Genomic DNA, 25,634 nt, shown 5'->3' on the forward strand with positions numbered 1-25,634 from the left:
GCTTGGTATATATGCACCCAATCAGCAACAAGAAAAATTTTATAGAATGTTATATGATAAGTTGATCTATGGGATTATAAATCGTGTATTATATTGGGAGATTGGAATGGAGTAATAGATACACGAAAGGACAAGAGAATTTCTTCCAAGAAGATACCTGCACATGCAAAGCTGCCTAAATCCTTTTTGATATGATAGAAGATTTTGAGTTAAGAGATGTATGGAGACTGGAATTTGGAGGAAAGAGACTATACTTTTTCTCTGATAGGCATCAATCCTTCTCACGTATTGATTTTATTTTAATTTCTAATGATTTGCTTTTTAGGGTGAAGAAAACTAAGATATTTCCAAGATGTTTGTCTGATCATAGTCCTGTTTGGATGGAATTGCAATATGGAAAAGAGGGTAGAAGAACTTGGAGATTAAATGAAAATTTGTTTAGATATCAGGATAATGTAAATCAATGTAAAAAGCAGATGAAAGAATTTTTTGATTATAATTTGAATAATGAAACATCGATAGAAATGGTTTGGGACTGCAGTAAAGCTTTTATGAGAGGTGTATTAATATATCTTAATAATAGACAGAGAAATAAGCAACAAAGACAGCGAGGTATTTAGAAGAGGAAATTTATAAGAAACAACAATTATTAATACATAATCCACATGATCAAAAACTTAAAGATGCAATAAAGTTACTACAGAATCAATTTAATATGATAATGGCTGATCAGGTGGCAACAAATATACAATATGCCAAACATAATACTTTTGTAACGCAAATAGACCTGGTAGGTGGTTAGCATACACTTTAAGGAAAAGACAAAACAACGTACTATAGAAAAATAGAATACAAAGGTAAAGAGAGATATCAACAGGATAAAATTAAAAAGCTTTTTAGAATATTATACAAATTTATATCTTAAAGATAATATATTGAATAGGGATATTGATAATTATTTGAAGGAATATAAGGTTAAAATTTAACTTTAGAACAAACGGATGAATTGAATCGGCCTATAACCTCGGAAGAAATTATTTTGGTAATTAAACAATTAAAATGGGGAAAACTCCTGGTACGGATGGGCTTACAGTTAGTTATTATAGGAATTTACAGGATGAGATGTTAGGTCCACTTAAGGAATTATTTAATCAGATACAACTAGGAGAATTCCCCTCATGGAGAACCTCTTTATTTCATTGATACCAAAAGAGGAACAGGATTGTTCTAAACCTGGGAATTATAGGCCAATCTCACTTTTAAATAATGATTATAAGATTTTGTTAAAATAATAGCTAATAGATTAATGTTGATTCTGCAGCGAAGAATTCATAATGATCAATCTGGATTTATAAAAGGGAGACAGATGAGGAATAATGTTAGGCAGATTGTTAATTTACTGGAGTACTTAGAAAAGAAAAATTTTATTCCAGCAGCATTTATTTTTCTCGATGCAGAGAAAGCTTTTGATCGATTGCATTGGGATTTTTTATTTAAATTAATAGAAAAGATGCAATTTGGAGATGGTTTTTTAAGAATAATTAGGGCAATTTATGGAGAGCAAACAGCACAGATTATAATCAATGGTAGCTTAACAGAACCTTTTAAGATTGCGAAAGGAACAAGACAGGGATGTCCTTTATCACCATTATTGTTTATTTTAACTCTAGAACCATTATTGGATAAAATACGAGAAATAAAGGAGATAGAGGGAATTAGAGTTAGACAGTATGAATATAAGTTAAGAGCTTTTGCAGATGATTTGGTGATTACTTTAACAAACCCTATAAATTCTAGTAAATCTTTGTTGGAAATAATTGATCAATATGGGAATGTCTCAGGGTTTAAGGTAAATCAGAAAAAGACAAAAGTGATAATAAAAAATATGGCCAGACAACAGAAAGAAAAACTAGAGGAACTAACAGGATTTGAAATTGTAAAGAAGGTTAAGTACTTAGGGTTTATATTACGTCATCAAATGTGAAATTGTATAAGAATAACTATGAGGTTTTATGGCAAAAGTTCAGAAGGAGTTGATTGTTTGGAAAAATTGCAATTATCTTTGCTGGGAGAATTGCTGCTATTAAAATGAATGTTTTACCTAGATTTTTATTCCTCTTTCAGATGATACCAATAATTAAGAAAGATAAGAATCTTGAGGAATGGCAGAAGGGAATTAACAAATTTATATGGGAAGGTAAAAAAGCTAGGGTTAAAATGAAAATAATTCAAGATTCTCGGAAAGGGAGGTTTAAAATGCCTAATTTTAAATTATATTATGAAGCAGCTGCTCTCTGCAATAAGTGATTGGTTTAATTTAACAGAGGACAGAATTTTGAATATAGAAGGTTATGATTTGTTATATGGATGGCATGCATATTTAATTTATGACAAAAAGTGGATAAGGCCTTTAAAAATCATGTGCTAAGAAATGCCCTTCTGCGTGTTTGGAAAAATACTCTTATAAACTAAATTATATGGTTCCTATATGGGCATGTCCTAGACATACAGTAGAAAATATAAACATAGAACAGAATCAGGAAATGATTACATATAAAGATCTTTTGTATACTGAAAGAGGTAATTTGCAGTTAAAATCTCTGCAAGTGTTAAGAGAGGAAGGGAAAAATTATACTTGGTTTCAATATGAGCAATTACGTGCTAGATGGAAGGGAGATCAGAAAATTGGTATAGAGCAGAACGAGGGAAATTTGGTAAAGCAAATTAGAAATCAGTCTCAGGAGCATATAAAGAGATTGTATAATGTGTTACTTGAAATAGATTCTGAAAGGGACTTGGTAAAGGACTGTATGATAAAGTGGGCACAAAATTTTCAGGAGCCAATATTATTGGAAACGTGGGGAAAAATTTGGGTTAGAAATGTTAAATTCACGCAGGCACAGAATCTGAGGGAAAATTTTTATAAAATGTTTTATAGATGGCATCTAGATCCTAAAAAATATTATACCAGAAATGCAAGCAAAATGTTGGAGATGTAATTGTGATGACGCTACATATTTTCACATTTGGTGGACTTGTAAGGACATAAAGGCCTTTTGGATAAAAATTTGGTGGATTTTACAAAATGTTCTGAAAAGAAGATAAAGTTCCTGCCGCAATTTTTCTTGTTGGGAATTATTACGGATTGTACAGTAATTGAGACTAAATTGATTTTAAATCTAATAACTGCAGCAAGAATTCATAATGATCAATCTGGATTTATAAAAGGGAGACAGATGAGGAATAATGTTAGGCAGATTGTTAATTTACTGGAGTACTTAGAAAAGAAAAATTTTATTCCAGCAGCATTTATTTTTCTCGATGCAGAGAAAGCTTTTGATCGATTGCATTGGGATTTTTTATTTAAATTAATAGAAAAGATGCAATTTGGAGATGGTTTTTTAAGAATAATTAGGCAATTTATGGAGAGCAAACAGCACAGATTATAATCAATGGTAGCTTAACAGAACCTTTTAAGATTGCGAAAGGAACAAGACAGGGATGTCCTTTATCACCATTATTGTTTATTTTAACTCTAGAACCATTATTGGATAAAATACGAGAAGTAAAGGAGATAGAGGGAATTAGAGTTAGACAGTATGAATATAAGTTAAGAGCTTTTGCAGATGATTTGGTGATTACTTTAACAAACCCTATAAATTCTAGTAAATCTTTGTTGGAAATAATTGATCAATATGGGAATGTCTCAGGGTTTAAGGTAAATCAGAAAAAGACAAAAGTGATAATAAAAAATATGGCCAGACAACAGAAAGAAAAACTAGAGGAAGTAACAGGATTTGAAATTGTAAAGAAGGTTAAGTATTTAGGGGTTTATATTACGTCATCAAATGTGAAATTGTATAAGAATAACTATGAGGTTTTATGGCAAAAAGTTCAGAAGGAGTTGATTGTTTGGAAAAAATTGCAATTATCTTTGCTGGGAGAATTGCTGCTATTAAAATGAATGTTTTACCTAGATTTTTATTCCTCTTTCAGATGATACCAATAATTAAGAAAGATAAGAATCTTGAGGAATGGCAGAAGGGAATTAATAAATTTATATGGGAAGGTAAAAAAGCTAGGGTTAAAATGAAAATAATTCAAGATTCTCGGAAAGGGAGGTTTAAAATGCCTAATTTTAAATTATATTATGAAGCAGCTGCTCTCTGCAATAAGTGATTGGTTTAATTTAACAGAGGACAGAATTTTGAATATAGAAGGTTATGATTTGTTATATGGATGGCATGCATATTTAATTTATGACAAAAAGTGGATAAGGCCTTTAAAAATCATGTGCTAAGAAATGCCCTTCATGTGTTTGGAAAAATACTCTTATAAACTAAATTATAAGGTTCCTATATGGGCATGTCCTAGACATACAGTAGAAAATATAAACATAGAACAGAATCAGGAAATGATTACATATAAAGATCTTTTGTATACTGAAAGAGGTAATTTGCAGTTAAAATCTCTGCAAGTATTAAGAGAGGAAGGAAAATTATACTTGGTTTCAATATGAGCAATTACGTGCTAGATGGAAGGAGATCAGAAAATTGGTATAGAGCAGAACGAGGGAAATTTGGTAAAGCAAATTAGAAATCAGTCTCAGGAGCATATAAAGAGATTGTATAATGTGTTACTTGAAATAGATTCTGAAAGGGACTTGGTAAAGGACTGTATGATAAAGTGGGCACAAAATTTTCAGGAGCCAATATTATTGGAAACGTGGGAAAAATTTGGGTTAGAAATGTTAAATTCACGCAGGCACAGAATCTGAGGGAAAATTTTATTCCAGCAGCATTTATTTTTCTCGATGCAGAGAAAGCTTTTGATCGATTGCATTGGGATTTTTATTTAAATTAATAGAAAAGATGCAATAAAGTTACTACAGAATCAATTTAATATGATAATGGCTGATCAGGTGGCAACAAATATACAATATGCCAAACATAATACTTTTGTAATGCAAATAGACCTGGTAGGTGGTTAGCATACACTTTAAGGAAAAGACAAAAGTGATAATAAAAATATGGCCAGACAACAGAAAGAAAAACTAGAGGAAGTAACAGGATTTGAAATTGTAAAGAAGGTTAAGTACTTAGGGTTTATATTACGTCATCAAATGTGAAATTGTATAAGAATAACTATGAGGTTTTATGGCAAAAGTTCAGAAGGAGTTGATTGTTTGGAAAAATTGCAATTATCTTTGCTGGGAGAATTGCTGCTATTAAAATGAATGTTTTACCTAGATTTTTATTCCTCTTTCAGATGATACCAATAATTAAGAAAGATAAGAATCTTGAGGAATGGCAGAAGGAATTAACAAATTTATATGGGAAGGTAAAAAGCTAGGGTTAAAATGAAAATAATTCAAGATTCTCGGAAAGGGAGGTTTAAAATGCCTAATTTTAAATTATATTATGAAGCAGCTGCTCTCTCTGCAATAAGTGATTGGTTTAATTTAACAGAGGACAGAATTTTGAATATAGAAGGTTATGATTTGTTATATGGATGGCATGCATATTTAATTTATGACAAAAAGTGGATAAGGCCTTTAAAAATCATGTGCTAAGAAATGCCCTTCTGCGTGTTTGGAAAAATACTCTTATAAACTAAATTATAAGGTTCCTATATGGGCATGTCCTAGACATACAGTAGAAAATATAAACATAGAACAGAATCAGGAAATGATTACATATAAAGATCTTTTGTATACTGAAAGAGGTAATTTGCAGTTAAAAATCTAATTCAATGGCTGTATGTTAAAAGTATTAAGTAAAAAATTACGAAATAAATTAAAACCCCTTTAAAAACCCACTAAAAACCCTCAATATTAAAATTAATCAATTAGGCCAGCCCCGCTTGATGAAAAAAGAAGGTTTTGAGCTCGCGCTTAAAGATCCGAAAATCAGGGAGAAGCCGTAGTCCCACAGGCAGATCGTTCCACAGGGCTGGGGCCCCCACAGAGAACGCTCTTCCCCTGGGGGTCGCCAGCCGACATTGGCTGGCCAACGGCACCCTAAGGAGGCCCTCCCTGTGAGAGCGCATTGGGCGCACTGGACAATGGGAGGTAGCTGGCGGCAGCAGGCGGTCCCGTAAGTATCCCGGTCCCATGCCATGGAGCGCTTTAAAGGTGATGACCAACACCTTGAATCGCACCCGGAAGACCACCAGTAACCAGTGCAGTCTGCGCAGGAGGTGTTACATGGGAGCTACGAGGTGCTCCCTCTATCCCCCGCGCGGCCGCATTCTGTACCAGTTGGAGCCTCCATCTTAGTCACACTAGATGCTGCTTTAGGATCTCTTTCCAGAGCACGATACCATAATCTTTTGAGACAGAAGGATGCCAGTGCCACCAAATAAAAACTAGAGGAAGTAACAGGATTTGAAATTGTAAAGAAGGTTAAGTACTTAGGGGTTTATATTACGTCATCAAATGTGAAATTGTATAAGAATAACTATGAGGTTTTATGGCAAAAGTTCAGAAGGAGTTGATTGTTTGGAAAAATTGCAATTATCTTTGCTGGGAGAATTGCTGCTATTAAAATGAATGTTTTACCTAGATTTTTATTCCTCTTTCAGATGATACCAATAATTAAGAAAGATAAGAATCTTGAGGAATGGCAGAAGGAATTAACAAATTTATATGGGAAGGTAAAAAGCTAGGGTTAAAATGAAAATAATTCAAGATTCTCGGAAAGGGAGGTTTAAAATGCCTAATTTTAAATTATATTATGAAGCAGCTGCTCTCTGCAATAAGTGATTGGTTTAATTTAACAGAGGACAGAATTTTGAATATAGAAGGTTATGATTTGTTATATGGATGGCATGCATATTTAATTTATGACAAAAAGTGGATAAGGCCTTTAAAAATCATGTGCTAAGAAATGCCCTTCATGTGTTTGGAAAAAATACTCTTATAAACTAAATTATAAGGTTCCTATATGGGCATGTCCTAGACATACAGTAGAAAATATAAACATAGAACAGAATCAGGAAATGATTACATATAAAGATCTCTTGTTTACTGAAAGAGGTAATTTGCAGTTAAAATCTCTGCAAGTGTTAAGAGAGGAAGGGAAAAATTATACTTGGTTTCAATATGAGCAATTACGTGCTAGATGGAAGGGAGATCAGAAAATTGGTATAGAGCAGAACGAGGGAAATTTGGTAAAGCAAATTAGAAATCAGTCTCAGGAGCATATAAAGAGATTGTATAATGTGTTACTTGAAATAGATTCTGAAAGGGACTTGGTAAAGGACTGTATGATAAAGTGGGCACAAAATTTTCAGGAGCCAATATTATTGGAAACGTGGGGAAAAATTTGGGTTAGAAATGTTAAATTCACGCAGGCACAGAATCTGAGGGAAAATTTTTATAAAATGTTTTATAGATGGCATCTAGATCCTAAAAAATTATCGTGTATGTATCCAGAAATGCAAGCAAAATGTTGGAGATGTAATTGTGATGACGCTACATATTTTCACATTTGGTGGACTTGTAAGGACATAAAGGCCTTTTGGATAAAAATTTGGTGGATTTTACAAAATGTTCTGAAAAGAAGATAAAGTTCCTGCCGCAATTTTTCTTGTTGGGAATTATTACGGATTGTACAGTAATTGAGACTAAATTGATTTTAAATCTAATAACTGCAGCAAGATTACTAATAGGACAATATTGGAAGAAAAAGAAGTACCAACAATACAAGAATGGATATTGAAAGTTGCCAATTTGGCTGAGATGGCGAAGATATCAGCCTTTTGAAAGACAATACGCAAGAAAGATACTTAAAGGAATGGAAAAATGGATTGACTATATTCAACGAGATATCAGACTAAGAGTTATCAGACTGTTTTGAATGATTATGATGTATTATTTTGATTGCTTTTGGGGAAGTTAGGAATTGATGATTGTAGGGTATAATTAAGTTGGGACGAAAATTTTTAGCATATGCTTGTTTTATTTTTAACTATACCTTGTGCTCGTTCCGGGAAGTCGGGGGGGGGAGGGGGGTTGCGAAGGGAGGGGGGAGGAGGGGGGGAAAGGGGGAAAAATTTTTTTTGTAAAACTTTCTGAATAAAAAAAAAAAGATCCGAAGATCAGGGAGAAGCCGTAGTCCCACAGGCAGATCGTTCCACAGGGCTGGGGCCCCCACAGAGAACGCTCTTCCCCTGGGGGTCGCCAGCCGACATTGGCTGGCCAACGGCACTCTAAGGAGGACCTCCCTGTGAGAGCGCATTGGGCGCACTGGACGATGGGAGGTAGCTGGCGGCAGCAGGCGGTCCTGTAAGTATCCCGGTCCCATGCCATGGAGAGCTTTAAAGGTGATGACCAACACCTTGAATCGCACCCGGAAGACCACCGGTAATTAGTGCAGCCTGCGCAGGAGGGGTGTTACATGGGAGCTACGAGGTGCTCCCTCTATCCCCTGTGCGGCCGCATTCTGTACCAGTTGGAGCCTCCATCTTAGTCACACTAGATGCTGCTTTAGGATCTCTTTCCAGAGCACGATACCATAATCTTTTGAGACAGAAGGATGCCAGTGCCACCAAATAAATATTTCCTTTAGGTAGGTAAAATTATTGAGGAAATTTATTTGGGATTGGGGATCACCAAAGTTTTCTTTGGCTAAATTAAGATTATTGTTTGAGGAAATTATCTTTAAGAGATCTAATTTGCAAAAACATTATTGAGCCAATATTTTATCAGCCATCTGCTGGTGGAGTGAAAATAGGTAATTGAATATCATCCATTCTGGGCTAAGTTGGAAAGTTATTATCTAGTTCCTTTGCATGCATGTATAGCAGAAAAGGTGTTTAATTTCTGGGAGTATGAGCAATGAGAAATCATTGGGCCATAACGGGATGTAAATTGAGTTTTGATAATGAGAATCGTGAATACCTAATTTTTTGGATAAAATCTACTTTACAATTGATGATAAATAATTCTATTGGAAGGTTTGGGAAGAAGCTGGGATAATGACTTTAACTCAGCAACTATGAAATAGCTGTTTTAAAGATTTTTACTGACTTCAAACTGAATGTGTCTTCTGAATTTGCAACAATGGAAGCATTTCCAGCTTAAGTATCTTCTAACCCAGGGGTGTCAAACTGAACTTCATTGAGGGCCGCATCAGGGTTGTGTTTGACCTCAGAGGGCTGGGGGGAGGGCAGGGGGCATGGCCAGGGTTGGCGTGTCCTGCTCAACGTCACTTGTGTTGCAACCGCCTGTGGTAGCATGAGTGCTGTACCAGCAAAAATGGGCTCCCAAGCTCTGTTTTGGCTGCGACGGCCTCCTGCAACCCTCTACCACTGAAAACAGAGCTCAAGGGGCCACACGCAGCCCTTGCGAGCTGTTTCTGGCTGCAACGGCCTCCTGTAACCCTCTGCCAGCGAAAATGGAGCTCAGAAGCATGCAGCCCTCCTGAGCTCCATTTTTGCTGGCAGCACCAGGGGCCAGTCCTTCACTGTTTCCAGTGTGGCTCTGTGAGCCAGATCTAAGCACCCCATGGGCCGGATCCAGCCTTGAGTTCGGCAGCCCTGTTCTAACAGATCAATATAACACTTTGGCTGCCTCAAAAGTATGAGTTGCTTTACTTCAAGGTCGAATGGGAAAGCTAGCAGAACATTGCAAACGGTGATCACATGACCGCAGGATGCTTTGATAGCAGGGGATTTACCTAAATGATGGTAATGGACTGATTCAGCATATTCACATGACATCCCACTTATGGTCACGCTGCTTAGCAACAGGCTTCCCTTCCCAATTACTGTTGTTAAGTGAGGACTACCTGTATTTCATATGTCAAAGAACGGTTCTTAGAAATGTGTGATTTATCTGTATGGAAAATGCAGTTATTTTCTACCAATCAAACAATGCCACTATGGCAAAGTTTGTTATATATAATATGCATTCAGATTACAGCAGCACGTTTTTATTAGTGAACAAGTGACTCTTGATAAATATAAGGTAATTTTTTTCCTTAGTTTGCATTTTAGTCTGTGCCATATTTTTTTTTAAAAAGCAATTATTTTCCTTTTAAGATGGTTTGTTAAGTATGCCTGCATAAATTAAATAAACAAGGTTTTTGTTTTTTTTTTAAAAAAAAGGCAGAAACCCTTAAAACAGTAATTTAATTTGGGACAAATTGTGTCCCTGTAATTAACTGCTGCTTCAAAACCACTTTAGTAAATAATAATAATAATAATAATAATAATAATAATAATAATAATAATAATAATAATAATAATAATAATATTTTAATTTGTATACTGCCCTTCTCCCGAAGGACTCAGGGCGGTGAAAAATCCTGGCTGCCCTATGCTTAATCCAAAAGGAACCGCTGCCTCCGCCTCCGCCCCCCCCACCTCCGGTAATTATTCCGGGTGGAGGAAATAGAAACGATTTGCGATTGAATGAGATCCCGGAGTGAGACCTGCCTCGGCGGTTGCACACCAGGAGGCCCAATCACCGATTGCGCGAGACGAGAGTCGCTGGCGCGCACGCGGGCCGGGTTGATCCTGCGGGGTTGGGGGGGGGGACTCCCCCGCCCCGAGGAGCAGCTCCGTGGGAAGAGAGGCACCCCTTTCCTTCCTTCCTTCCCTCCCTCCCTCCCGGCGGCTCCCCTTCTTCGCGCAGGTCCCCGCGCCCCACTTTCAATCCCCGTGACCTTTCCCCTCCGCCAGTCTCCGCCCCAGAGGGGAAGCGCGTCCCTCCCGTTCCGCCGGCTGCTTTTGCCTGGCTAGAGAGCGAGAGTGCGAGAGCGTGGCCGCGCGGGAGGCGTTCCGCTTCTCTCCTGCCGCTTCTCCAGCCTGGTGGGGCGTCCCTGCTTTGCCCGGCAGCAAGGTGAAGGCGCGAGGGCGGGCGGGCGCGCGCGCGAGGTGGTGGGTGGTGGCGGGCGGTGGGGTGTTGTGGCGCGGGCTTTGGGCTTCGTTCTGCTTCGCGTGCTCGGAGGTGCGGTGTATGTGTGTGGGGGGGGGAGGGTAGGGGGTGCGGCTGGAGGAGGCCCGGGTCTGCAGCTCCTCCCCAGCTCCCAGAGGCTAGCTTGCCTCCTTCCACTCCGCTTGTTTTTTTGCTAGTGGGGTGGGGGAGGAGGAGGAAAAGAGGCGAAGGGCTCTTGGGTGGGTGGGGGAGGGCATCTGCCACGCGAGGAGGTGGAAACAGGCGTCCGGTGCTAGAGGCCTGCCGGCCTTCAGTCGGGGGAGGCGGGGACCGAGGGTTGCGGGCTCTGCAAGCTCTCTCGCGGGTGCAGTTTCGGGAAGCCCGAGCCGGGAACTCTCCAAAGCGGTTGGGTTTTCGTGCAGAGGGCAAACGAGGGTTTGAACCGACGGTGCGACCCCGGGGTGTTTGCGGGTGGGCGCGGATGAATGAAGCTGCCCTATCCTGGCGTTGGGGAAGCTGTATGGAAGGAAGGCTGATGATGACGACCTTTCCTGGCTTGGATGAGTCTGAAAGGTGGCCCGCTTGTCGTTAGAAGAGAAACGCCTGCCGGATTAGGAAGATGTTTAAGACGGGAGATGGCATCCAGTAAGCCAAATAGTCCTACCCCCCCTCTTGTTTTGAAGCGCGAGGTATATTATAGGGAAGCAAAGCTGGTGCTTCCTATGTTTTTTGTTTGGGGGGGGGGATCCTCCCCTTCAATTGGGAGCCCAGGACCAGATTCATCCCCGAGGGAGGAGTTTTGAGTGTTGTTCTGTGGAGAGTCCTCCCGCTTGCTCGGTTGACTTAGCTAGGAAGTCCCTCGCAGCTGCCACTCAGCACAGAAAAAGTCAGGAGGAATTGGCGGTTCTGAATTTCAATCCCTTCTTGGGCTCCGAGATGGTTATTTTTAGCTCAGCATATCCAGGAGCTTTGCAGAATCAGAGTCAGCTGCCAGAACTGTGCCACAAGAAGGCCTTGCCATGTCCAGTTGTATTTTTGGTGGTTGTCTGGCTGCTGCCTCTATTCCTGTCTCTTCGGTATCCCCAAAGCATTGCTATGTTGGGCTGTTTTGGCTCCCAAGAAGGTATTTGACGTACAGTAATCAATCAAATGTATATTTGCATTGCTATTTATTTTGTTAGAATGGGTGTTGCTTTTGGAACCCTAGGATGTAAGAAAAGGCGTTTTGGATGTTAGGCTTTCATGTGGCCTTCATTTCTAATTTCAGATGCCCCCCAAAAAGGGAGGTGATGGAATTAAACCGCACCCAATCATTGGAAGATTTGGGACATCCTTGAAAATTGGCATTGTTGGTTTGCCGAATGTTGGGTAAGTGATTAAAAGTCACTAAACTTTGCTTAGTCATCCCAAAGTTTATAGGCTGTCTTGACTAAATTCAAGTTAGAGTTGTGCTGCAAAAAATACACCGTGGAAAATTGTTGGTCTTTGATAAGGTTTTCTAATCGGGCAGTCATAATTATATTTTAGAGAATGCATGTTAGTTTTGAATTTGAAAATGTCAAATATCCTGAAGTTGCAACCTTAAAATAGCAGATTATTAAAGTAGCTTTTTATGTGCTAAATTAAAAATAGCTTTCATTCATTTGACATTTTCTTCTGAAAGTTCATGTATAAAGATGCTTCACTTTTTAAAATAAAAGGAATTGTTATATTTCATTGAAAACATAAGTGTATGCTTTATTATAATTTTAAAAATGTGAAACAATAAGGGAAATGTAAAGTTTTATTAACAAAAGTAATTAACTGGAAAGTTGATTGTGTAGTTCTAACTTATCTCGCATGACACTATGTTTTGAAGAATAAAGGAAAAATGGAGAATTTTCTAATTCTGTTTTTTCTGTTTACAAAATATTTAATTACCTTTATCAGAAAAGACATGAGGAAAATGGATTATACCTTCTCTCATACAGTTTATGTTTCCAGCTCTGACACTTCCCCTGTTGAGAGTATCTACAGAGATTCTCAGTCATCCAGGTCATGGTTGTTCTAAAGGTGCTTTTTTCCACCCGAGTTGCCTCTTTAAAAAACACCTTTGGGTCTCCTGTTGAGAATTTGTAAAGTCTATATAAGATAGGATTGGAAGAGAAGACCCCAAGATTGTCTGCTGAATATTGAGAAATAGTTAGATAGCAGTAGAGATACCAAGAACATAATGTTAGGATAGTTGAAGAATAGCTTTGTTCAAAATATTTTGGAAAGAAAGAGAAGAAAGATCTGATAAATTCAGAAGAAAAGATCACTTTCAACATTGAAAGCAACATTACTGAAACTAAAGTGGTATTCAGAGGAGGCGGCAGATATATTGTAGAAAGAATAAATATTGGTGTTTAAATTGGAAAAAAAAAAGAGATAATAAAATAATAATTATGGACTTCCCTGGTGTGTAATACAGTTCACTGCCATCAAGTTTAATAAGAAAGCACGGGTATTCTGTTTTATTTATTCTGAAGTTTGCTTCAAAAGTTGCAAACAAGTGCTTTGACTTTGTAAAAGTGGACATGTACCATATTGTTTAAATGTTAAATTAGAGTATTCTGGCAACTGTTGAATTTTCCCACTTGAGAATTGAAAAGAAACACAGATAATATACCGTATTTTTCAGACTTGAAGATGCTCCAAAGTACAAGACGCAACTAGCTTTTGGACAAGAAAAACAAAACAAAACAAAAAAAATCTTCCTCTGCTTCCCAGTAATTTGCCTCCTTGCAGCAAATAGCAAACAGCCTGGTCAGCTTCAGCATAGCCTGATTTAGCACAAGTAGCTGATTGGCGGTTGGATCTGCCGGAATACCTCCTATCAGCTGTTCCGGGCTGTAGGGATCATCACCGTTGCTGCCCATCGTCACTGCCACCTATCGCCGCCTCCATGCATCCCGTTTTTAGCCTCTACATGCCCCATTTGCGATCCATTCCAGGCAGCGGGGATCGCAGCCACTGCTGCCTATCCCCGCTGACTGGAATGGGCCGAAAATGGTATGCGCAGAAGCCGAAAATGGCGTGGAGCCGAAAATAGGCATAGAGCCGCCAATCAGCTGCTTGGGCTAATTCAGGCTGTGCTGAAGCTGATCATGCTGTTTGGTGCAAGGAGGCAAATTGCTGGGAGGTAGAGGCCGAAGGGTGGGGGCTGGTGGGTGGGCGGAGCTTCGGCAACATTCGCTGTATAAGATGCACAGACATTTCCACCCACTTTTTTTGGAGGGAAAAGTATGTCTTATACTCTGAAAAATAATGGTATTTCTTATTATAATAATGTACTGCAATTAAAAACAGACTGTGGAAAAAAGCAAAGGTAGTACCTATAATAATAGGCGCCTTGGGTGCAATCCCAAAATAACTGGAGCACCATCAGCATTGACAAATTCCCCATCATTCAGTTGCAAAAGGCAGCTTTACTTGGAACATCTTACATCCTGCAATGATATCTGTAATTCCATCAAACATCTCTATCTGCCTATCCCAGGTAGTTGGGAAGGATTTGATAGGTGGACAAAAATGCCAGCCAGATTCACTCTGAACACCTGGCTGGCTGTGTAATGAACTCACACACTGAATTTGAATTACTGTAGGCTTGAGAGTTTGGTATTGTGGCTAAGATGCTGGAGTAGAAACACTAAAGAGTTAAAAAAAAATGATCTTGATGTTAATATGAAGAAACAGTTACCTAGGCAAAGAAGGCCAAATCATTTTTTTAAAGTTCAGAATGAGACAACGTTCAGAAACAGCTTAGGCAGATACCTCACCAATTTACATAATGAAATGAAATAGAGAGCCTGTTTGGTGTATAGAAAGTCCTTGACTTATGACTGGTTGCTTAGTGACTATTTAAAGTTATGACCAACCAGTAAAAAGGACTTATGGCATAGATACAAAGTTCTGATGGTCAGACTCCCTCCGTGGTCATATCATTGAACTTCAGATGCCCGGCAGTATGGCCATAGTGTCCCATAGTCACTTGACTACATTTTACAATGGTTTTGCTGAAAATTGGCATTCACATAGAATAGAATAGAATTTTATTGGCCAAGTGTGATTGGACACACAAGGAATTTGTCTTGGTGCATATGCTCTCAGTGTACATAAAAGAAAAGATACGTTCATCAAGGTACAACATTTACAACACAATTGATGATCAATATATCAATATAAATCATAAGGATTGCCAGCAACAAGTTATAGTCATACAGTCATAAGTGGAAAGAGATTGGTGATGGGAACTATGAAACGATTAATAGTAGTGCAGATTCAGTAAATAGTCTGACAGTGTTGAGGGAATTATTTGTTTAGCAGAGTGATGGCCTTCGGGGAAAAACTGTTCTTGTGTCTAGTTGTTCTGGTGTGCAGTGCTCTATAGCGTCGTTTTGAGGGTAGGAGTTGAAACAGTTTATGTCCAGGATGCGAGGGATCTGCAAATATTTTCACGGCTTCTGGTAAAATTGCACCCATATCAAATCACTGGATTGCCACCAAAGTTGTAAAATTGGGTTGGTCACGTGATGACTTATGACATACAATGGTTATGCACAGGCTTCATTGCAGTCATATATTGAGGACTACCTGTGTTGGTTAAAATAGTAGCATAGAAACCAGGAGAGAGAGTCCCACGTTAGGCGTGAAAGCCAGCTGAGTGACTTTGTGCCAATCTCTCTTAGCCCAACTCACAAGGTTGTTTTTGGAAGGAAAATAGAAGCAGGAAGAAGTAGGTTTATCACTTTGAGTTACCTATAAAGTAATAAAGGCCGGATAAAAATCTAATAAATAAAAAAGTTTAAGAAGAAGTATGTGCAGTGCATTCAGACTTGAAAGATTTTGATTTTATATTTTTATAAAAGTACTTTTAGCCTTTCTGTTGAGCTTTATTTTTTGGCCTGGTCTATTTAGTAGGCTGATGAACTGGGAGAATGTGACTTCTTAAGCATGGAAGATGGCTGGGTGACTGGGCATAAGCTGTGATGGTGCAGTGGTTAGACTGCAGTATTGCAGGCTAATTCTGGTGTCTGCCAGCTGTTCGATTTTTACCACCTCAAGGTTGACTCAGCTTCCATCCTTCCGAAGTTGGTAAAATGAGGACCCATTTTGTTGGGGGGAATATACTGACTCTCTGAACCGCTTAGAAAAGGCTGTAAAGTGCTATGAATACTGTGATACATAAATGTAAGTGTTATAAACAAAGCCACCTTCCCTCAGACCAAGGAAGCATTATGTACGCAGCTTTAGGTTTTACTGTATGAATGAAAAAGAATTGTTTTCAAAGTTTTCAAAGTTTAGTGTACTACATGTGGGGAATATTGAATGAATGACAGTGACTGACTGAAAATAACTGTTGTCAAGTACAGACCAGAGGTGAAATCTAGCACGTTCTGACAGGTTCTGGAGAACTGGTTGCAGAAATTTTGAGCAGTTCGGAGAACCAGTAGCGGAAATTTTGAGTAGCTCGGAGAACTGGCAAATACTACCTCAGGCTGGCCCCAGAGTGGGGTGGGAATGGAGATTTTGCAATATCCTTCCACTAGGAATGGGGACTTTGCAGTATCCTTCCCCTGCCACGCCCACCAAGCCACGCCCACAGAACCAGTAGCAAAAAAAATTTGGATTTCACCACTGGTACAGACTTAGGCCTCATTTTTCCCATCCTAGCCCAGCACTTTAATCACTACACTCTGAGCTTTCAGCATAACGTTCTAATTATTCTTATTTATTTACAAAACAATTGCTTTAGCCTCAGTACTGGTTTTCTGAGGAAAAAAATTCTGACCAGTATTACTGATGGCCAGGTGCTGCAAAATAAAATGGGAATGTGAGATCATTTCTAGCCTCATCTATAGAATTTTGATTCTATACTATGGCGTCTGATGGGTCAGTGTGGAAAACATTTTTAGAGCTAATTTGCTGGGGCTGTTCCAATGTGATGAATAAAATCTGAGCATAGCTGTTTGAAAACTGGATTTAATCATAAATATTCCTTTCTACCAAATGTGAAATTCGAAGCATGCATTCAAATATGTATCTTGAAAATGAGATTTATGCTAATTTTTAGAGAGCTGCTAAAAGATCTGTCAGAAACTAGAAATGTATTACAGTGGTTCAAACAATTAGAAAAGGTTTTTTGTAGAAATATGGAAATCCTTTTTTTAAAGTTCTCATCATTTCTTTGCAAAAGAAATGCAAAAACTTGACACTTTCATGATGTTCAGTATTCAATAATAATTAGTGCTGTGTAATACTTGGATTTGAAGACATAAAAGTGCTTTGGATCAATGAAAACATAAGCATTATCCATGTCCTCTACTTCTTAAGGCAGCCATGTCGCTTCCTGGGACTATACAATTGGTTTACGGAGTCAGGACAGGTGCTAGTGTATGTTTGAGACTCGTCACCCTTCAAATCTCTTTCTGACCGATCTTGAATTACTGCTCAACCATAGTAGTGATATATCCTTTATATGTCATTTAATGAGTGTAAAGTATGGCAACTCTTTCTTTAAAGGAAATCTACATTTTTCAATGTATTAACCAAGAGCCAAGCTGCAGCAGAAAACTTTCCCTTCTGCACTATTGATCCAAATGAGAGCCGAGTGCCTGTGCCAGATGATCGATATGAATTTCTTTGCCAGTACCATAAGCCTCCAAGGTAAATATGTGAAGTGTCATCAGTTGTTTGTTTCTGGTTAAAAAGCAACATTTCTCAGTATCACTATTTTGAATCAGGTTTGAATTCTGCAACTTTATTTCAGGAACATTAAAGGTTTTATTATTCTTTATTATCTTTATTAGTCTTTATTATCGAAGATATTTTAAAATATGGATTATTTTTCAAGAGTAATACATTTGAGAAGCTTTTATACCTATGCATAGATATAAATGTGTGTGCATGAGTAAACGACTCATTGACACAGTTAATGAAAAATATTCTGTTAATAAGAAATAAGGCAAGTTTTGAAACTAGTTTTATCTTTTGAGGGCCTGTATTACTACACCCTGAGGGTTTGGGGCTTTTTTTGCTTCGGTTGAAGGTGCTAATTTTTCTATGCATTATTATTTTTTATTGAAACTATAAACATATAATTGCATTTTTAAAGCATTTACTTGTGTAAAGGGTTTGTTTATAATTAACACTGATTTAAAACATAAAAACAGTTTAGCAAGGAACTGAGAATGGGAGTACCAAACTTGAATAGATTCAACTACTGTAAAGCCACATAAACATCTCATGTTTCTTCACCACTCTATTCTGCTTACATACATACGCACACACATGTATATATAAAAATTTATATGCCCTTCATCTTGTCTAGAGATGGCTCTGGATGGCATACAAACATTCCATCATTATAATTGGCTTGCATGAGGTTCTTTGTAATACCACAAATTTTATGTTGTGTTTCCGTCTCCCCTTTAAATTATAACAAACTTATAGTCTTGGGAAATAAATGCTATAACCTAAAAGGTAATTTTAATAAAATGATGTACTTTTGGTATATGATTCCAGAAAAATTGTCTAAAATGAATTTGAACAACTTGAAGGGTAATTTTATCATGCCTGGTGAACTTGTAAAAAAGCCAGAAATTTCTGCATTCAAATAATACAAATAATACACATAATGATACAAGAATTTTAAAGATTCAGCTGGAACCAGAACTTTTCTTGCTGGCATTAATGTTAGAAAAGAGCCATGGAATATTATTTTTACTGTGAGACTATTATACGCACAAAAGTGGAAAGGCTCTGAAATATCTTCAATAGAGAAATGGATGGTGAAGATGACAGAACTAGCAGAGACGGCAAAAATTAACATGTTTGATCAATAGCTACATAAATCACTGACTGGAAACCCCTTGTGGACTTTTTGCTGAAAAAAGAGAAAAATGAACTTATGATTTATAGAGTTTAGAAAGCATACTTTACGGAAAGAGGAATTACGATACAACCTTAGAGACGGTAAAATAAAAATTCATTAATAACTGCTATCAAAAAGATAGAAAGCTGCTTCTTTCTAATCTTTTCTATTTCTATTTTCTTTCTTACTCACTATTCTTTCTAATTTTTGTTATCTAATTTCTAGGCCATCCCCTGAATTTTTGTCATTTTCAGCTTTTTAAAATATTGAGTATAATTGGTACTATTTAAAGCAGGGGTGTCAAACTCATGGCGTCACGGTGGTGTCGCGGGACTTTTCCCCCCTGAAAAACTAGGCGTGAGCGTGGCCAGCACGTGACGCATCTGGCCTGCTGGCCGGGAGTTTGACAGCCCTGATGTAAAGATTTGATGCTGCAAAGTCCATGGATGCTTTATGGCCAATTACTACTTTATATTATTCTGTGTATCATTGTAGATAATTGCTAATTGATGATAACATGGCCATATACTGTTAATGACTAATGTTTTGAATTTTTCCCTTTAGCAAAATTCCAGCCTTTCTGAATGTGGTGGATATTGCTGGACTTGTGAAAGGAGCCCATGCTGGACAGGGACTAGGAAATGCCTTTTTGTCGCATATTAGTGCCTGTGATGGAATATTTCATCTACTTCGTAAGCAATTTAAGGTTTTAATTACTATATTGTGTACATTATTATTATTTTTATCTATTACTAGATAAAACCCTTTGTAATTTATTATATAATACTTTAATAGATGCATGTTTTCAAACTGAAACCTGTTAAGAAGATTCCTATTCCCATTCATAATTTATCTGAGGCAGTTTTTTTTTTAAATTTACATTTATATCCCGCCCTTCTCCGAAGACTCAGGGCGGCTTACACTATGTTAGCAATAGTCTTCATTTATTTGTATATTTATATACAAAGTCAACTTATTGCCCCCAACAATCTGGGTCCTCATTTTACCTACCTTATAAAGGATGGAAGGCTGAATCAACCTTGGGCCTGGTGGGACTAGAACCTGCAATAATTGCAGGCAGCTGCTGTTAATAACCACAGCCACAGAGGCCCCTGTGTTATATTCAAAATTACATTGATAAACTTCTCTCTATGCGCTGGGGGTCCTTTACTCTCAACATCACTATGTTACTCAATTTTGCTCCAGAATAGATTAGTTGAAGTGAAAGTTAGATTATTTCCATATGTGGTAGATGGGCCCCATCCACCAGTTGTTTCTACACTGTTGGCAGACTACAGAATAGCAGAATAATAAGAGTTGGAAGAGGCCTTGGAGGTCTCTTGTGGTTCTTTGTGGTGAACCTACTTCAGACTTAGTTTTGGCTGGTCTTGTTACAGAAATCTTGAGGCAAAACATTAATTAGTAAACAATTCAGTCAGAATAGAGCTGGAATGAACCTTGGAGGTCTTCTAGTCTAATCCCTTGCTCAAGCAGGAGACTCAATACAATTTGAGACAAGTGGCTGTCCAGTCTCTTCTTAAAGACCTCCAGGGATGAAGCACCTACAACTTCTAAAGGCAAGCTATTGCATTGGTTAACTGTCCTCACTGCTAGGAAGTTTCTCCTTAATTCCAGGTTGCTTCTCTCCTTGATTAGTTTCCATCCATTGTTTTTTGTCTTGCCTTCTGGTGCTTTGGAAAATAAGTTGATCCCCCCCCCCCTTCTTTGTGGCAGTCATTTTATTTTCTTCAGGGCAGTTGAAGGGGCAATATTAACATTTCCTGTTTAGGATTTATATTGCATTTGTATTTTTGTATTTAATTCATTTTTTATTTTAAAAGACTTATACGTTAAAGAAAAGCATGCAGACTGTATTCTAATCAGAATAAAGCAGTTCTAGTTGAAGAAAGCATTGGTTTCTCTAACCTGAACCAAAGGTACATTTAGACTTTTATAGCTTTTCTTAATCTTTCGAGAGACTTCAACAATTATGTACATTGTCTCAAACAATAGTTCTCAAACATTTTGGTCTCAGAAAACCCCTTTACTCTACAGGTAGTCCTTGATTTACAACCAGAGGTGGGTTTCAGCAGTTCTGGCCAGTTCTGGAGAACCGGTAGCAGAAATTTTGAGTAGTTCGGGGAACCGGTAGTAAAAATTCTGACTGGCCCCGCCCCCATCTATTCTCTGCCTCCTGAGTCTCAGCTGATCGGGAGGAAATGGGGATTTTGCAGAAACCTTCCCCTGGATGGGGAAGGGAATGGAGATTTTATAGTATCCTTCCCCTGCCACGCCCACTAAGCCTCGCCCACAGAACTGGGAGTAAAAAAATTTGAAACCCACCACTGCTTACAACCATTTGTTTAGTGGCCATTTGAAGTTACAGAGGCACTGAAAAAAACACACCTTATAACCGTTTTTCACACTTACAACAATTGCAAACACCCCTGTGGTCACATGATCAAAATTAGGACGTTTGGCAGCTGGCATATATTTATGACGGTTGCAGTGTCCCAGGGTCATGTGATCACCTTTTGCGACTTTCTGACAAGCAAAGTTAATGGGGAAGCCAGATTCACTTAACAGCCATGTTACTAATTTAACAACTGCTATGATTCACTTAACAACTGTGGCAAAGGAAGGTTATAAAATGGGACAAACTCACTTAACAAGTGCCTTAACCAATTATGGATTGGCTCAATCTTTTGAGGTATTTGTGTGCATTTTTTCCCCAGAAAGCCATTTAATTTACCCAGAAAGACTTTTGGTACAACTTTTAATTTAGCATAATAGCATATAGAAAACTAGAGCCAATCGTCATTTTGCATCTTATTCAAGCATTAATTGTATGATTACTTTTTTTACATTATTATAGTATGAATGCATTTGAATTTTGAGCCTATTACAGGTAGTCCTCAAATTACAACCATAATGGGGTCCACAGTTTCGGTTGTAAATTGTGATGGGGGTAAAGTGAACCATCACATGACCGGGCCCAATTTACTAACTGACCGGTCATAAATTGAGGACTACCTCCACTGCTTTTGTAAGAAAAAAAAACATTCAAAATAGCTCATGTTTTGGGTCCGTGCAATATTAGCAAATATATAATCAATTTTTTTATGATTGTAGTCCCCTACCTTGTTTAACTTCTGCCAACCTAGCAGTTTGAAAGCACGTAATAAATGCAAGTACAAAAATAGGGACCACCTTTGGTGGGAAGGTAATAGCGTTCTGTGCGCCTTTGGTGTTTAGTCATGCTGGCCACATGACCACAGAGATGTCTTTGGAAAGCGCTGGCTCTTCGGTTTTGAAACAGAGATGAGCACCGCCCCCTAGAGTCGGGAATGACTAGCATGTGTGTGCGAGGGGAACCTTTACCTTACCTTGTTTAAGCCCATTGAGATAACTTTATTTTTAAAAACTTGCAATAACATATACACATTGCATTTAATAAGACTTGGATATTGCCACATCTCCTACCTGCCTCTTGGCAAGTTCTCCTCTCTTCCCATGTGGACTTCTTGTGATCTCAAAAAAGTAGGAATCATCCCTGCTGATAGATATTGCTGGAAACTGCTTGCAGGAGGGAGAGAGATATGTGACGGTACTTGTGTCGCTACACTTCATTGCACCAGCATCTGAGTGAACAAAGCCAGAGCCACCTCTCGTTCCCTCAGCATGTGCAGTTTTCCTTTGTGCAGCTGTACTTAGGCTTTGACACCTTTATTGCATTTGAACTCACTCCAGAAATTCGGAGTTTAGATGTCAACATTTGCTTGGAGATGAATTTAAGATGTACCAGCATGTAGGAGTTTCAAGCTGGCGGTGTGCTATAGAATCCAAGCTGGCATCTTATGGTCTTTCAGCTGGGTTCCTTCTTACCCTGGGATATGAAAAGGCCAGACACTTACTTTTTCAAAGGATGGATGATGTGGAGTGTGGCACCTGAGAATTAGCAGGATATGCAAATAACAGCAGAACCTGAATTTGAACATGATTTGGGTACTGCCAAATATTTCATACCTCTCGCCCCAGGCTGAGGAATTACTTTATTTGGGCATGGCATGAATATTACTACCATTGAATACTCCTACCAGATTTAAGGAAGAAGAGGGGTTATTTTGGGCATATCCTGAGGTAATGGAGCAATTTGTACTTGCATGTTTGTGAGACAAGGATCCAGTTTGGAACTGCTGCTGCTGAGACAGTTTTGTGGAAGGTATAATGTTGTTATTTGAGATCAGGAAAAGGGGAATTGAGTCAAAACTTTTTAAGTACCATTGAATTAGGCTAATGTATCCCATATATTTGCAGTCAAAGCTGGATACATAACAGCTAGTAATGTAAAAGCTTTGTTTCCTAAAAAAGCTGTTTCTTTGCAAAATGAAACAATAAAGCACTATCAAGTATTGTAGTTTCAAGTTTGTTTCCCTTTTCAGTGAGGTTGGTTTTAACATTGGAACATCTGTTTTAACATAGGAAAAACTCTATTATTCTGAGATAGGCACAAGGCACAAGGCTAGCATAGCATATTTTCAAAGGGTTTATATTACCAGAGCCTGAGCCATACAACAAGTGTGCTGGTTATATTTTCTCACCTGTCAAGAGTTGAGAGATTCTGAAATATCTTAGAAGAGGAAGGGAAAAAACGTTCTGGAGCAAGGAAGGCCACAACAATTGTGAGAATGATAAAAGAATTATTTCATTTCTCATTTGTCCTCCTATCTGAATTGTCATCTCTGCCACTCTGCCACACTGATTCAGGATTGGCATTGAGCCGTTCTATGAGATAGGAGATGACTGTGGACTATTCGTTTCTCCTTTCCCGTTTTGCCATTCTTCTTTCTATTAGAAACAGTAGTCAGCCTGCTATAGGACTGTGATAGTAAACCCTCTTAATTGCTGGAAAAACTACCAGTATTTGGACAGCAGCTTTAAGAAAGGAAACCCTGGTGGTGCAGTGGTTAAAGTGCAGTATTGCAGACTAACTGTCCAGAACCTGGAATTCAATCCTGACAGGGCTCAAGGTTGATTCAGCTTTCCAGCCTTCTGGAGTTGGTAAAATGAGAACCAGATTGTTTCAAAAAATGCTGACATGGTAGACCATACAGAGAGTGCTGTGAAATGCTGTGGGGCGGTATGGAAGCCTAAATGCTATTGCTATCTTGTAAAATAGAAAAATCAGAAAACAGCTATATCAGAAGGGTCTATGGTTTTAACAATTTATAGATTTAACAGAATTTAGGAATCTGCCAAAGTTGGCTAGAAACAAGGAAGCTGTCAACTGAGCAAAAGGATAAATCAAGTGTTCTGCAGCTAGTGGTGTTGTATGGCAGCAGCAGTGGAACTAGCAAAGCTGGTTCTTAAACATTTTACTTATTGCTTGGATTGTTGCAATGTAGTCTACAGAGGCTGGCCATGAAGAACATCCGGAAGCTACAACTATTCCAGAATTCAGTGGCTTGATTAGTGATGGTTCTACCCAGAGGCCATATATTATATCAACTTTAAAAGCTACACTGGCTGTCATTTGGCTTACAGGTGCAATACAAGGTACTGTCTGTCACATTTAAAACCTTGCGTTGTTCAGGGCCTGGGTATCATCTGCAGGACTATCTTCATTGTGTAACCTTTGCCTGCCCAATAAGATCTGTGTCATCTCAATAAGAGAACTATTATCTTCAGGTGTAATCACATCTTTTCTGTTGCTGCCCTCCCATCCTTCCTAAAGTAGCACTCATCCTGAAGCGTGATTGGCCCCTGCCCTTGTGGCTTTTAGGAAACTTGGTGGTTCTATCAACACTCTCTCTGTCTCTCTCTCTCTCTCTCTGTATAGAAGATTGGATTGTTGTAATTTCTTTATTTGAGAAATTGGATTTCCTTTTATTATTGTTAATGTTTTAGTTGTGACTTCTACTTTTATAGGAATATTTCTAGTTGTTTTTAGGTGACTGTATGATTTTAGTTCAATTATCTATTGGGACATTTTTATTTTCTCACTCATTCTGTACAGTAGTGGCCAAAATTGTGGAAACCTTTTGGGAAAAGTGTATTTTCTAAAACTAGCTAATAACACCACTTTTTTTGGGAGTAGTACCATAAAATTATATATTAATGGAAAGATAATTTAATTAAGAATGTAATGCAATAACTTTTATGAAGCATTTGCTATTAGAATAGCAGTTACAGTATAAAGAAGAAAAATAAAACACGTAGAAAAAATGAGATATACAAAAATTATCACCATAGAAAAAATGAGATATACAAAAATTATCACGTCAATTAATACTTAGTTGGGTAACCTTTAGCATGAATTATGGCCTTATAAGGTCTTCCCATGGAGTGAACCAAGTTGTTTAGTTCTGCAGCTATTATAATGTGAAACCAAGATTGAATGATTGCTTCTATTATTGCTGGGTCGCTTCTGACTAACAAGTTTCTTTAGTCGGCTCCATAGATTTTCAATTGGGTTAAGGTCTGGGCTGTTCCCAAGCCATTCCAGCAGTAGAATATAATTGTCTTGAAACTCCAAAAAAAAAAAAAAGTGGTATTATTAGCCATCAAACCTCAAAAAATACACTTTTCCCAAAATTGTTTCCATACATTTGGCCACTATTGTATATATGTGATTTATAGCAAATGTAGAATGTTCCCAAGATTACTACAAGGTTATAAAAAGGGAAAGACAGTCTGGGAACAATAAAGATCCAGCCTCTAAGGTTTTGTCTTTTTGGATTATAATATCAAATACATGCATTTTATTTATTTATTTATTTATTTATTTTATTTTATTTTATTTTATTTTATTTTATTTTTATTTTATTTATAATTTAATTTCTATACCGCCCTTCTCCC

At 37.9% G+C, this 25,634-nt stretch overlaps 1 protein-coding gene across 2 annotated transcripts in view; it reads left to right on the forward strand.

Annotated features, from left to right (window-relative positions):
* The first annotated feature begins 10,547 nt into the window (after positions 1-10,547).
* OLA1 (Obg like ATPase 1) overlaps positions 10,548-25,634 on the forward strand; it is a 95,015-nt gene continuing 79,928 nt past the window's right edge. Inside the window, exons 1-4 of one of the 2 annotated variants that reach the window (XM_058190383.1) lie at positions 10,548-10,846; positions 12,150-12,250; positions 17,426-17,569; positions 19,341-19,468. In XM_058190383.1, the coding sequence (XP_058046366.1) occupies positions 12,150-12,250; positions 17,426-17,569; positions 19,341-19,468 (373 nt within the window). In that variant the 5' untranslated portion in view covers positions 10,548-10,846. Of the gene's footprint in view, positions 10,847-11,168; positions 11,528-12,149; positions 12,251-17,425; positions 17,570-19,340; positions 19,469-25,634 lie in introns of those variants that run through there. The other variant, XM_058190392.1, reaches the window with a different exon arrangement.

Source organism: Ahaetulla prasina, chromosome 1 (genome assembly GCF_028640845.1).
Source record: "Ahaetulla prasina isolate Xishuangbanna chromosome 1, ASM2864084v1, whole genome shotgun sequence".
NCBI classification, from domain to species: Eukaryota; Metazoa; Chordata; class Lepidosauria; order Squamata; family Colubridae; genus Ahaetulla; species Ahaetulla prasina.